A 12,439-nucleotide genomic window follows, 5' to 3' on the forward strand; every position below is an offset into this window, starting at 1 on the left:
TCTGTACCCAAGATTCTGGAGGCCTTCCTCACTTGTTCCGAGGTAGCACTCTGGCCATCCATTTCCTATCTATTGCTCTCACCAAAGACCATCTTCTCTTTCTATTGTACCATTCTTTGATGAGAGCCTCTTTTCTTTTTAAGGGTTCTTCACTGGTTGTAACCTGTTCACATCCACCTTGTACCTTTCCTTTGCCTCAGTGTAATATTTAGCTTTAGATCTTTGGAGGAGACAATGGTGTTCCTGTTCTCATAATCATATAATACTAGTGAAAAGTTTCTATCAAAAGCTGGGAAGGTAGAAGTGCTTTAGTTTGTAAGTAAAAGTGTTTTAGTTCTCTCCGTTACTTCTTTCCAATTCTGATTCCCCAGCTACATATCATCTGTCCCAGCTACATACACTTATTGGACAAGTCCTACTAGGTATCCATTCAGGTGCAAGTAGAAATCTGGTCAATAGATACTCTTCTTCCATTTAGTCCATCTTGTATTGAGAGGTAGTCTAAACTACTCTGAGGGATTACAAATCTTCCAGGAAACTCTACAGTGTCTTGGGACTTGATGCAATCAAACACAATGTCCTCAACAAACAAGTATCTACACACTCTCACAAATCATAAAGGTGCCTTCCTTGACCTGGACTCTGTGTTAGATCTCCTCTACCACAAAGGGAAATGCTTTTGCCAAGCATATATCACCCTATTTTAGGTCCTCATTTAAAATTGGGAGTCACTGAATGGGGTTTAGTTTTGATTCTGATATATGCCTTGTATAGAGCCCGTAAGGCAATGTTCTGTTCTACCAAAGCAAATGCTTTTCTGTAATCGATATAAAGTAATCTTCTGGGACCTTCAGTCAATTGTGAGATGTGCTACAGTTATATAACATTTGTGAAAGAAAACCTGCTTATTCCCTACCAATTCCCTCATTCAGGGTACATTTAGTTCATATATAAATGACTACTATAAAGATTTTGTATAGATGAAGAATGGGTGTAAAGGATAGGAGTTAATGATACTCCTTTTATTACTTTTTTCATATTAATAAGGTTCAATATTTTTTACATTAATATGATACCTTCTCCTCCCTCAGATTTCCTTATATGTCAGTCCTTCAATGCCTTTGTAATTGCATTTGTCTCCAGGATGCAGTTCCTACTCTATGTAAACTGACCCAGTCTGGCTGTTTTTGTTTTTTGGTGTGTTGTTTTTTTTTTCCCTTTGGTACCATTTCTCCCCCTCTACAAGCCCCTCAGGGATTGTGATTGCTAGGGTCTAAGTATGGTGGTTCCATTGTCCTTAAAGAAGAAAAGTTTGTTTAAATGATTTTTTTTTTTGCAAATCTTTTCCACTTTTATTCTGTTTGCAGTACTCTTCATTTTCATACTTGAATGCCTTTAAAAATGACTCTGCAAAGCTGAATATCTTGCCAAACTTTCTTTAAACTGGTTTTACCCTCCACTGCTTTTCCCCGCTTTATGAGATGATACTGCTCACAATCATCCATCAACCTTCTTAAGAGTTTACAGACAAGTTTATGTTCTAACCCAGTATTGCCTTTGGCTGACATCTCTCTCCATTTGGCAAATAAGGCAAATGTTTGCTGACTAAGGCACTTTCTGGGTTCTTTGGGTTTGCCTGTTGTAGCAACTAATTTGCTTTGGCTTTACTTCTGGGTGAAATTATTATAATCAATGTCAATGTCTTTTTTAATATTTCCTACTTTTAATTTTTCAATAGTTTATTTAAATAATTCAGAGTAAGTCATCTCAATTGTACCATATCTTTTCTCATTACTATTTTTTCTTCTCATTCGTTATAAATTTTGTTCTACATCAAGATGACTATCTAACTGCACAGATAGCCAAATCAAAGATAACTCCCAAATCAATAACTAGTTTTTTGTGTCTGTTAAAAGGTAGTCAATTTCATTCTACCATATTATGTGGGTCAAATGAGATAATACGTAGAAAGAAAATCTAAAAGCACTATATAAGTGCTAGCTATAATAAAACAATAATACAGTAATAATTGGTGGTGGTGGTAGTAATAGCCATTATCATCAAACCAGTCATTATTATAACCATTTCTAGCATGTGCCAATTCTTTTTTTAAGAAAGTATTCCTCATATAGATGTGTTGTCTTCTCTTCCATAAAAGTGTCTTAAATGGTGTTTAGATTCCTAGGCTATTAAAAGAATATTTAATCCATGATATAGGAAAACACTAAATTGAGAGTCAGGAGACAAGTGCTCCGTCCCAGTTCAGCAACTGACTAGAAAAATGACTTTAAAAAATTCAACAAATATTTATCAAGTACCTATTTTCAATATTAAGAACATTATGAAAAGATATATGAAGTTCATATTAAGATCTAGTCCCTTCCTTCACAGAATTTATCATCTAGTGGGAGGATAATACATTTGTAAATAGCTAAACAAGACATGATAAGAGAGGTATGAAGTGTTTTGTGGTGCCACGAGAGAAAAGGTAATTACCAACAAAAGCTATCAGGGAAAGCTTCTTGGAGGAGGTAACATTCCAGGTGGATTTTAAAGAATTCATCAGTTTATATGCAACAGGTAAAGAAGGCAGAGGTGTGTATGACAGGCATAGGGGAACAGCATAAACAAAAATATAAAAGTAATAATGGCAACTAAAGAAACAACATACATGGGCAGTAGGTAGTCAAATCTGACTGTGGCTTAGAGTTTGTGAATGAGGAGTTATATCAGCTAAACCTGGAAAGGAGAAGTCTAGCTTATGGAACACTGTAAATGCCAACTAACAGAATATTGACCTTGATACACAATAAGGAATCGCTGAAGAGTTTTGAGCAAGAATGTGCCAAGCTCAAATCTGTACAAAAGAAAGGTAAGTCTTGTATCTCTCTAAAAGACAGTTTAGTGAGGAGATCAAGTACAGGTAGGAAGTCTGTTAGGAGTCTGTTATTATACTAGGCACGTGGCCTTGAAGGCCTCAATTTCTTCATCTGAAAAAAAAAAATGAAGGCCTTGGCTTAGATAACCTTTAAGGTCACTTCCAGGCATAAAATACTGTAATCTTATGAAATTTCATTAGTAGGAATTCCAATGGTAGGAGGTAAGTAGGAAGGTAAAGAATGACAACAGTGATTTGTACATAGATACCATTTGTAAGGCAAGAGTTTGGAATTTGGAGATGCTTCTACAGAATCCCTGCCTACAACACACTTACAACTTAGATTTCAAAATGGATTCTTCCTATACCTTCTGCATTTCTGTTCTAAGCCAGCAACTGACTAAAATATGTGGCAAGATTCAGATTTACTCATAAGAACATTTCCTTTTTAGAGTATTTACTAGACAAAAGGTAATACCTTAATTTTGTTATTATTGCTTAAAACAGCCATTTTAATTTTGAGAAGAAACAGTACTGACTGGGTTGGGTTTTTTCCCCCCTGAGGTTACAGGTTGAAATAGAACACCTATATCTATTTCCCATGGCCCACTTTTCGCTAAGTCTTACCTTGGTGACTTAAGGCGACTCGGGTAGCTTGCTCTTGGAATCCAGGTTCCACTAGTTCGCTCTGACCGTGAGTAGAAGTCTGATCCACCTTGTCCTAAAAAAATCAGAAAAGCCATGATTTTCACATTGTCCAGGAACTATAAGGTCTAGGCACTGTGTGAGATCTCCAACATACAGATCTATGGTCTCATAATGTTGCAAACTGCAACTTCAAACATACCTATAAGGACTCATTGTCCCCTTAAGTCCATCATAGAGAATTCCTCTAATGTGTTGGCGACCTAGTTCTCATTCTCTTGAAATCTTCTTACAAACAACAAAGATTGTGGCCTACCCATCAATCATCTTTATAATACTCCGACTGATGAGATACCAAGTATAAAATGACATTAGGCATAGAATTCTGATTATTTTAGAATGAGAAGAGAACTTAATCCAAACTCCTTATTGTATAGATGAAGAAACTTAGGGTCAGAGAGCTTAGGTGATATGCCCAAAGTCACACAGATAATAATCATCAAAGGTGAATTTGAACTCAGGTTCTCAGAGTCCAAGTAGACATTGTTGGTAGAACTGATTTCTCAAGGGTGCTAGAATAAACATGAACTACTTTTTCTGGCACAAATGGTTTTCTTGAATGGACATTTTAAAAGAATTACTACTTGTGTTTGAATCCAACAGGCAAAGAAGGCAAGAATGGGCCTGCTGGGCATAGGGAACAGCATAAAGAAAAGCCTAAAATCAACAATGGCGATGAAGCAAATACTGTACTAAAACAGCAGGTATTCAGAAGCTGCTTTGGTCTGCCTGGCTACTGCCTTGCACTCTCATTTCTACTTTCTAATTTCATACAGCACATGAGTCTTCTATAATGACCATAGATAATTTAGAGTAACTTCTTCCACCTAGTCCTACTTTCTAGTGAAAGTAGTCATAAAGAGTTTCTTTAACAAAAGTTCAGAAATTTCATTTACCAAATCTTATAATCTATTATTCAATCAATCAATATTTATTAAGTGCCTACTATATTCTGGGCAATAAGCTAAATGCCAGAGATACAAAAAGAAGAAAACGACAGTCTTTTCCATCAAGGAGTTTAGAATCTAATGGAGGAGAAAACAAGCAAACAAATATAGGCAAACAAGCTACATACAGGATAAATAGGAAATAATTAACTGGGGGAAGGCATCAGAATTAAGAGGGGCTAGGGAAGGCTTCCTGTAGATTTCAGTTGGAACATTAAGGAAGCCAAGGAGATCTGAAGCCTGGGAAGAGAAGAGAGAGTGTTCCAGGCACGTAGGGGACAGCCAAATAAAATGCCCAAATCAGGAGATGGAAGACGAAAGATGCCACCGTCACTGGATCAAAGGGTATGCTTTGGGGAGTAGGATAGAAGTCTAGAAGGTAGGAAAGGGCTAAGCTATGAAGAGCTTTGAAGGCTCAACAGAACACTTTGCACTGGATCCTAGATGTGACAGGGAGCCACTAGAATTTCTTGGATATGGGAAGGTCATGGTTGGACCTGTGCTTTAGTGGCTGGATGGAGGATTAATTGGAGTGGGGAGAAATTTGAGGCAGGCCGACCCACCAGAACATCATTACAATAGTTCAGGTGGGAGGTGATGAGGGTCTGCACCAGAGCGGTAACTGTGTCAGAGGAGAGAAGGAAGCATGTTCAATAGATGTTGAAAAGGTAAAAGGCAGGCCTTGGCAGTAGGTTGGGTAAAAGAAATAGGACAGATAGGGGACAGAACTGAAGATGACCAACAGTGAGGAGCAGGGGAATGATACCTAGGTTTCAAGCCTGAAGAACCGGGAGGATGGTGTTGCAGGTTTAGGGAAGGGAGGAGGAGGAGAAGGGTTAGCAAGAAAGATAATGAGTTCTGTTTTGGACATACTGAGTTTAAGATGTCTACTGGACATACAGATCAGGCTGTCTGAAAGGCAGACTGGAAGTCAGCAGAGAGGTTGGGGCAGGATAGGTAGACCTGAGAATCATCAGCATATAGATGGTAATTAAATCCATGTTAGCTGATGAAATCACCAAGTGAAATAATGCAAAGGGAGCAGAGAAGAAGAGGGCTCAAGATAGAGCACTGTGGGAGACCGGAAGCTACAGGGCATGTTGTATGTGAGACAGAGAAGGAGTGGTCAGCTAGGTAGGAGGAGAACCAAGTGAAAGTGGTATCCCAAAAACCTAAGGAGAAGAGAGAGTATCATGGAGGAGAGGGTGATCAATGGTGTCACTGGCTGCCGAGAGCAGAAGAGAATGAGGATTGAGAAAAGGCCATCAATGTGGAAATAAAGGGACCACTGGTAACTGGGAAGAGCAGTTTTGGTGATAGGACAAAGCTGGAAGCCAGACTGTAAGAGGTTAAGAAGAGAACGAGAGGAGAGACAGTAGAATAACCTGTTGTGAATGGTCTTTTCAAGGAGTTAGCCACAAAGACAAAAGAGATTAGGATTTAGGACACAAGTTATTAGGGATGGAAGTAAGGGCTTTTTCTAGACAGGGGAGACATAGGCATGTTTGTAGACAGAAGGGAATGAGCCTGTTGCCAGGGAGAGACTGAAAAGAACTGATGAGTGTGGATGACTGAAGGGACAATCTTCTGAAAGAGGCAGAAGGAAATGGGATTACTTGAGTAGGAAGACAGGTCAGCCATGTTAAAGCATAAAGCAACCTCATGCTGTGAGACAGGGTTCACGGAGAAGGAGATGGCGGCAGAAGACATATGAGTGATAGAAGATGGAGACGAGGAGAAAAGAGGGAGCTGATGGGATGGACTCAGGTGTTTTTTTTTTCCTATAAAATGTAAGGCAAGTTGCTCAGAGAATGAGGGGATGGGGAGCCATGAGAGATTTGAGGAGAGAAGAAAATATTTAGAAGAGCTTTTGTGGAGAGTGGTTTTAGTGAATTGATGATGGAGGTCTAGCAGGATTGCCTAGCAGCAGTGAGGACCCAGTTGAGGTTGTGTAACATCAGTTTATAGTGGAACCAGTCAGAATGGTCGCATGATAGTCGCATTTTCATTCAGCACCACATGTGAGAATGGCAGGAGGGATCCAAGGTGGCAGCTTGGCCAGATACAATTGGTGAAATGATTCAAGGACAATGTAGAGTTGAATTGGCTCACCAACATATGAAGACATACAATGCCTCAAAGATGACTCTGGATAAAGATCAAAACTGGAGGCAAAATGTCCTTATTTTAAGGGGATGCAAAAAAATTTTTAAAATTATTATTGGTATATGCACTGATCAAAAATTTTAAAGGAGCAATAATATTAATTAATAATGTCATTTAGTATTTATATAGAACTTTAAGGTTGGAAGAGTACTGTACATGTTATCTTTGATCCACACAACAATCCAGCAAAAAGTAGGAATTATTATCATTTGCATTTTATAAATGAGGAAAATGAGGCATAGATAATTATTAAGTTAATTAATTAAGTTAATTTTTTAAATTTAAATTAATTTAATTTTAAAATAAAAAAAACTTAATTATTATTGTGAATTAATTAAAAATATTAAGTGACTTGTCTAAGGTCACACAGCTAGTGTCTGTGATCACCTAGCAGCAGCACATGAGGAAAGGCAACACAGTAAGCAGGAACCACTGGAACAGAAGTTGCAATATCTGGGGTCTACTCTTGGCTCTGCTATGCACTAGCTGAGTGACCTCAAGCAAATTCCTCGACTTCTCTGAGTGAAAGCCTATCATCTGTCAAGTGGGGAACATAATACTCACAAGACACACCACACACTGGGATGTTACATGGGGTTTGGGGGAGGTTCATGTGGAATATGCTAGGTAATCCTGCAAAAACTTCACTTATTTATTCCAATCATTCTTTTTCTGGGGTGGGACAGAAGAAGAAAAAAAATAAATGTTTGACTGGAGTGGGGTGGGGTGTTGGGGGGAGACATGTGGTAAGGAGAGAGTACATTCCAGGCAAGAAGGAAGGCTTGGGCAAAGGCGTGGAGGTGGGATATGTAAAGCGACATCTGAGGATCAGCAAGGCTGCCAGTTGGGCTGGATTAAAGAAGATGTAAAGGGGAGTAATTTGTAACAAAGCTATAAAAGCAAGTTGTATCTCAGCCTTGAAGGATTTTAAATTTGAAACAGAGGAGTCTGTATTAACTATAGGTATTAAGAGTTCCAAGATCCTGGTCCACAATCCAATAATCCACATACCTATAAGCCATTCTGAGGCTGCTGTGTTCCAATCCAATCCAGAAGATGTCTTGGGATAAGTAAGAATTCATGTACAAGTAGGAATCAAGTAGGTCCTGGACTTGCCTAATGTTTACTCTGACCTCCAGGCCTGTCTCATGCCCAGAATGGATATATAGAGACAACTAATATCTTTCTGTACAAAAGGACGTTCCTTATCTAGAGTTCACTTATCTGGAGAGCTTAATTATCAAGAATACAGTGAAAACTAGGAAGGTAAGCAAAAAAGGTCTCTGAACAAGCAAAGCAAGTGTCATAAAGTCCAAGCACTAAAGTTCATGCATTTACCTTAGAGGTAGTTCTTATAACATCATTTACTTAGAGCCTATTTATTCTTACTTTACACAAAATTCTAATAATTTTAGTTAACTTATTTCTCAGCTCAGTGACTCAGAAGTAGTTGGAGATGCTAGAGAAGAAGGAATATTGACAACAGCAAGAATTAATGTGTAATAACATAATTAAAGAAATAAAGCAAATATCATAATACCATAATTACAGCTACTTTAAGATGTGCTAAGAGACCCACTACACTCCCACCCTGGTGAGGTAGCATGGGGTCTTGTCTTTTCCCTGCTGCTTTGCCCTCTAAATTCTAATGGCCACTTGGCCTTTCCTTCTACTTGTCTCATACGAAGCTGAACTCTCCTTTATGTATTATGTCTCCTAATAATAACATTAACACCTTGAGAGCAGGGTCTATCTAGTTTAGCAGTGTTCAGCAAACACTAAATACGAAATGCATTTCCATTCCACTTCATTCTATTTGAATAACAAAGCCACCCAGTGAGGCAGGTACAGCCATTATCCCCATTTTACTGAGGAGGAAACTGAGATCAGGAAATTTCAGTAACACCATCCCATAAAAAGCAAATACTGGAGGTCGGATTTGAACTCAGGCCATCCCAAATCCAGGTCAAGTACCCACTCCACCAAGCGACATTACCTTCCAAAAAGATAACGTATGGTGCATTAGCTTCAATGACACATGCCAGATCAAGTTAGGGACAAATTAGCTCCACCACCCCTTCCTGACCCAGATTATAAACCATATTTTTCCAGAAACTTTTACTTCCCTCAAGATGTTCAAACCCACACTAATTCATTTTGAAAGTTCAACCAAATTTCCCTAAGGGATCGTCAAAGACCAAAGAGGTTGATATGGCAAATTATTCTGGAATTCTATGTAAGAGGTATGACGAATTCCTAATTTGTCTATAAACACAACTTTTTTTTTTTTCCAGACCACACCTATGATTTCATCAGTAAGGGAAACACACTCCAGAGATGAAGGTCAGCAAGTTCTCGGTTGCAGATTAACTTTTAAGTGTCTTAGGTGAATGCTGGGAGCACTGACAGATTAAGGGCCTTGCCCACCATCCCACCGCTGAGATATACCCACAGAAGCTGGACCTGAATCCAGGTTTCCCCTGAAGGGAAATGGCTGAACCATTTTTTTCCCACTACTCTGCACTGTTTTTCAACTATCTTCTCCAAAAGGGCTGTTCTAAAAGGCTTTTGATCAGCTGCCATGAGCTGTGCTCCAGAAGTATCATCTTGAAAAATCAGGAAAGGGGAATCATATTGTTTTGTTTTGAAGGTGGGATTGATGTAACAAAGGCATGTCTTTCAAAGCAGTCTGGGGCCACAAGGAGAAAAATGTGGTTCCTATGTCACTGAAAAGATTCCTCACAATGCCTGGAAGGTTAAGTACAGCTATTTATATAAGATCTTGGTTCCAAGACAAATTATGGCCCCTCGCCAGGGGCCAAAGAATCAAAAAGTGGACACTGGGGCAAGGTTAAAAGTTGTGTTATTGTTATAACTTGGGATCCTTTTAAAGTGACGGTCTTTATCTGGCAGCTTGTTTGGGTCTGAAAGAAGCCAGGACAGAATCATCTTTGGTTTCAAAGCCATCTTTTTAGGAAGAAAAAAAAAATAAGGGCTTCTTCTCCTGCCTTTAGGACTTCTGAAGTGCCTTCTCTCTTGATGAGTTTGGGTGGCACAGATTTCATCCAGAATGAAACAAAGCATTCAGTTCCTTCTGGAGAAAAGGAGATATAGCAGAGCCTTTTCAGCTTCCGGAGTTAGCTCCTAAGAGGAAATATGATAGGACAAGATGAGCATTCCATCTGGAGTTAAAAGGACCCAGCCTGATGTCCTGGATCTTTCACTTCCTGGCCTCTCTGGGTCTCTATTTATTCATGTACAAAATGAGAAGGCTGGCCACTGACAACATCATCATCATCATCATCATCATCACCTCCATCATCCTAGCTAACATTTATAGAGCATTACTAGATGCCAGGTACTGTGTGAAACACTTCACTCACAACAACCCCAGCGGGTAGCTGTCACTATTATGTCCAGATTACAGATGAGGACACTGAGGGGTAGCCAGAGGTTAAGTGACTTGTCCAGGGTCAGACAGTTAGTAAGTGTCTGAGTCTGGACTTGAACTCAGATCTTCTTGACTCCAGGACCCAGGGCTCTATTCATTTTACCCCCTAGCTGTCTCATATCATCATAGCTTTAAGGTTTGCAAAACCTTCACAGATGTTATCTCTTTTTATCCTCAAAAACAACCCTGGAAAGTCGGTGCCATTATTATCCCTGATTTATACATGAGGAAACTGAGGCAGACAAAGGCAGCAAGTATCTAAGGTCAGATTTGAACTCTGATTTTCCTAATGCCAGGTCCAGTGTTCTATCCACTTCTAACTCCAAACCTATAATCCTAGAACCCTTGCAGAATATAGCTTCATCATTTCATTTCCCATAATCCAACACTAGGCATGACACAGAAAACAGAAAAAATTTTAGAATTAGAGAACCTGGGTTCAAATCCTGCCACTGTCAGTTACTTCCCAAGTAATCTTGACCAGATCATTCAACCATTCTAGGACTCAGCTTACTCATCTGTAAAAGAGAGCTAAATGATTTCTAGAGTCCCCTCCATCTTTACATGTTCTAAGGAACTTGGAGAACTTCTAGACATAGTCTTCATTTTACAGATGAAGAAGCAAACTGACTTGCCTCAAGTCACTCAAACAGTAAATAGTAATGCTCCGATCAGTAGCCAGGTCCTGTTTCAAATCCAGTGCCCACACTCTTTGTGTGGCCTCAAGTCTTTAACTTCTCTGGGCCTGCTTCCATAACATATAAAATGGAGGAGTTGAATTGATGATTCCTGTGGTGCTTAGGGGAAAGTATTCCTAGAGATCAACTCTGTTCATGCCACTCCCTTACTCAGAAATCTTCAATGGCTCCCTACTGCCCCCAAGATAAAAACACCAACTTTTCGTCTTGGTATTTAAAGACCTGCACAATCTGGTTCTAGTTCATTTTTTTTTCAGATTCATCTGATGCTACTCATTTTAATACACTCTAAATTCTCGCCAAACAGACCTCCTAGCTATTTCTCTAACTCAGCATCTTTTCTCCCACCCTGTGCCTTTGCACAAGGTGAGCATCCCATTCACCTCAAATGACTTCTCCCCTTCCTCAGCCTATTAAGAGCAAGATCAGGTGAACCACCCCCTATTACACCCCAAAGTGAAGCTTTTCCTAATCCTTCCTAAGAATTAAGTTTTTGCTCCCTCATTCAATTTGCTTTATTTGCTTATGGTTACCTATGATATTCCTCAGTAGAAAAAGTTCCTTGAAGGCAGGTGTAATCACAACCTGCTATGGTGAACCATATATAGTAGAAACTGAACAGATGCTTAACTTAGTGGTTTGGTTATTCCATATTTCTAAGCATTTTTTTATGATTTAGAAAAATTTTTTTCTGAGCACATTTTGCACCTACATTAGGAAACTAAATGACTGAGTCATTGCATTTACAAAGATTAAATAACTCAATTATTTGTGAAAAAAAAAAAAGAAATGAACCATTTCTAACTCAAAAGGTAATCCCTACTGGAATACTTCTTGCATTATATGTATAGAAAACAATAATCATTGTTAACCAAAACAAAATTAGTCATGGTAGATTTTTAAAAATTAACAAATCCACAGTAAGTATATTCTTTGAATTTTTGGTTAACTTTTCAGATTTTTAAAAATTAACAAATCCACAGTAAGTATACTCTTTGAATTTTTGGTTAACTTTTCATTATAAATATTTTCCATACTTTTAAAAAATGGAATAAATTTTAAAAATATTTATCAAGTAACCATAAAAGACAAAAGTATTTTTGTGCAAAGAACTAGTTTTCACCTTTTCTTCTTTCTTCCTAGACTAGAAAAATGTTAAAGTTGTCTGCTTTTTCAATCCTACAAAGTTTTGTGTTTTCCTCCTTCCACTTTAAAGTCAACCATCTAATAAAGCTAAATACAAATAAATAACAATAACAAAGAATAAAGTTAAAAATAATCTCTCCTTTCTGAATTTATCATGGCTTGTTCCTGTCCTTTTTTTAAACCCTTATCAGAGTCTAACTTGTACAGGTATACCTTGTCAAACATCACAAAAACTTGATGTCAGGCAAAAAAAAAATGTTACATGAAGCAGTTACTCCTACAGGCGCAATGTTACAAGTAAACAAATGATGATAAAACGAGGTTTTAAAACTTCATAATGGGCTTTGCTTATAATGTACAATTGATGCCAGTGCAAAATGATTTCATTGGGATAATCTCATGTTGGGTATGTTTTACCCAGATTGCCTTCCTTGCCCATAAAACTATC

General features: G+C 38.3%; 1 protein-coding gene across 3 annotated transcripts in view; it reads right to left on the bottom strand.

Annotated features, from left to right (window-relative positions):
• The window catches only part of GRB10 (growth factor receptor bound protein 10), a 282,686-nt gene that overhangs the window by 157,014 nt on the left and 113,233 nt on the right, over nt 1-12,439 (bottom strand). For all 3 annotated transcript variants that reach the window (XM_069083706.1, XM_069083708.1, XM_069083707.1), the window contains one exon: nt 3,506-3,599. In XM_069083706.1, the coding sequence (XP_068939807.1) occupies nt 3,506-3,599 (94 nt within the window). The remainder of the gene's footprint in view (nt 1-3,505; nt 3,600-12,439) is intronic.

This window comes from Petaurus breviceps, unplaced genomic scaffold, assembly GCF_028583685.1.
Source record: "Petaurus breviceps papuanus isolate PSGF00001 unplaced genomic scaffold, PetGlider_PUasm1.0 174, whole genome shotgun sequence".
Lineage (NCBI taxonomy): Eukaryota > Metazoa > Chordata > Mammalia > Diprotodontia > Petauridae > Petaurus > Petaurus breviceps.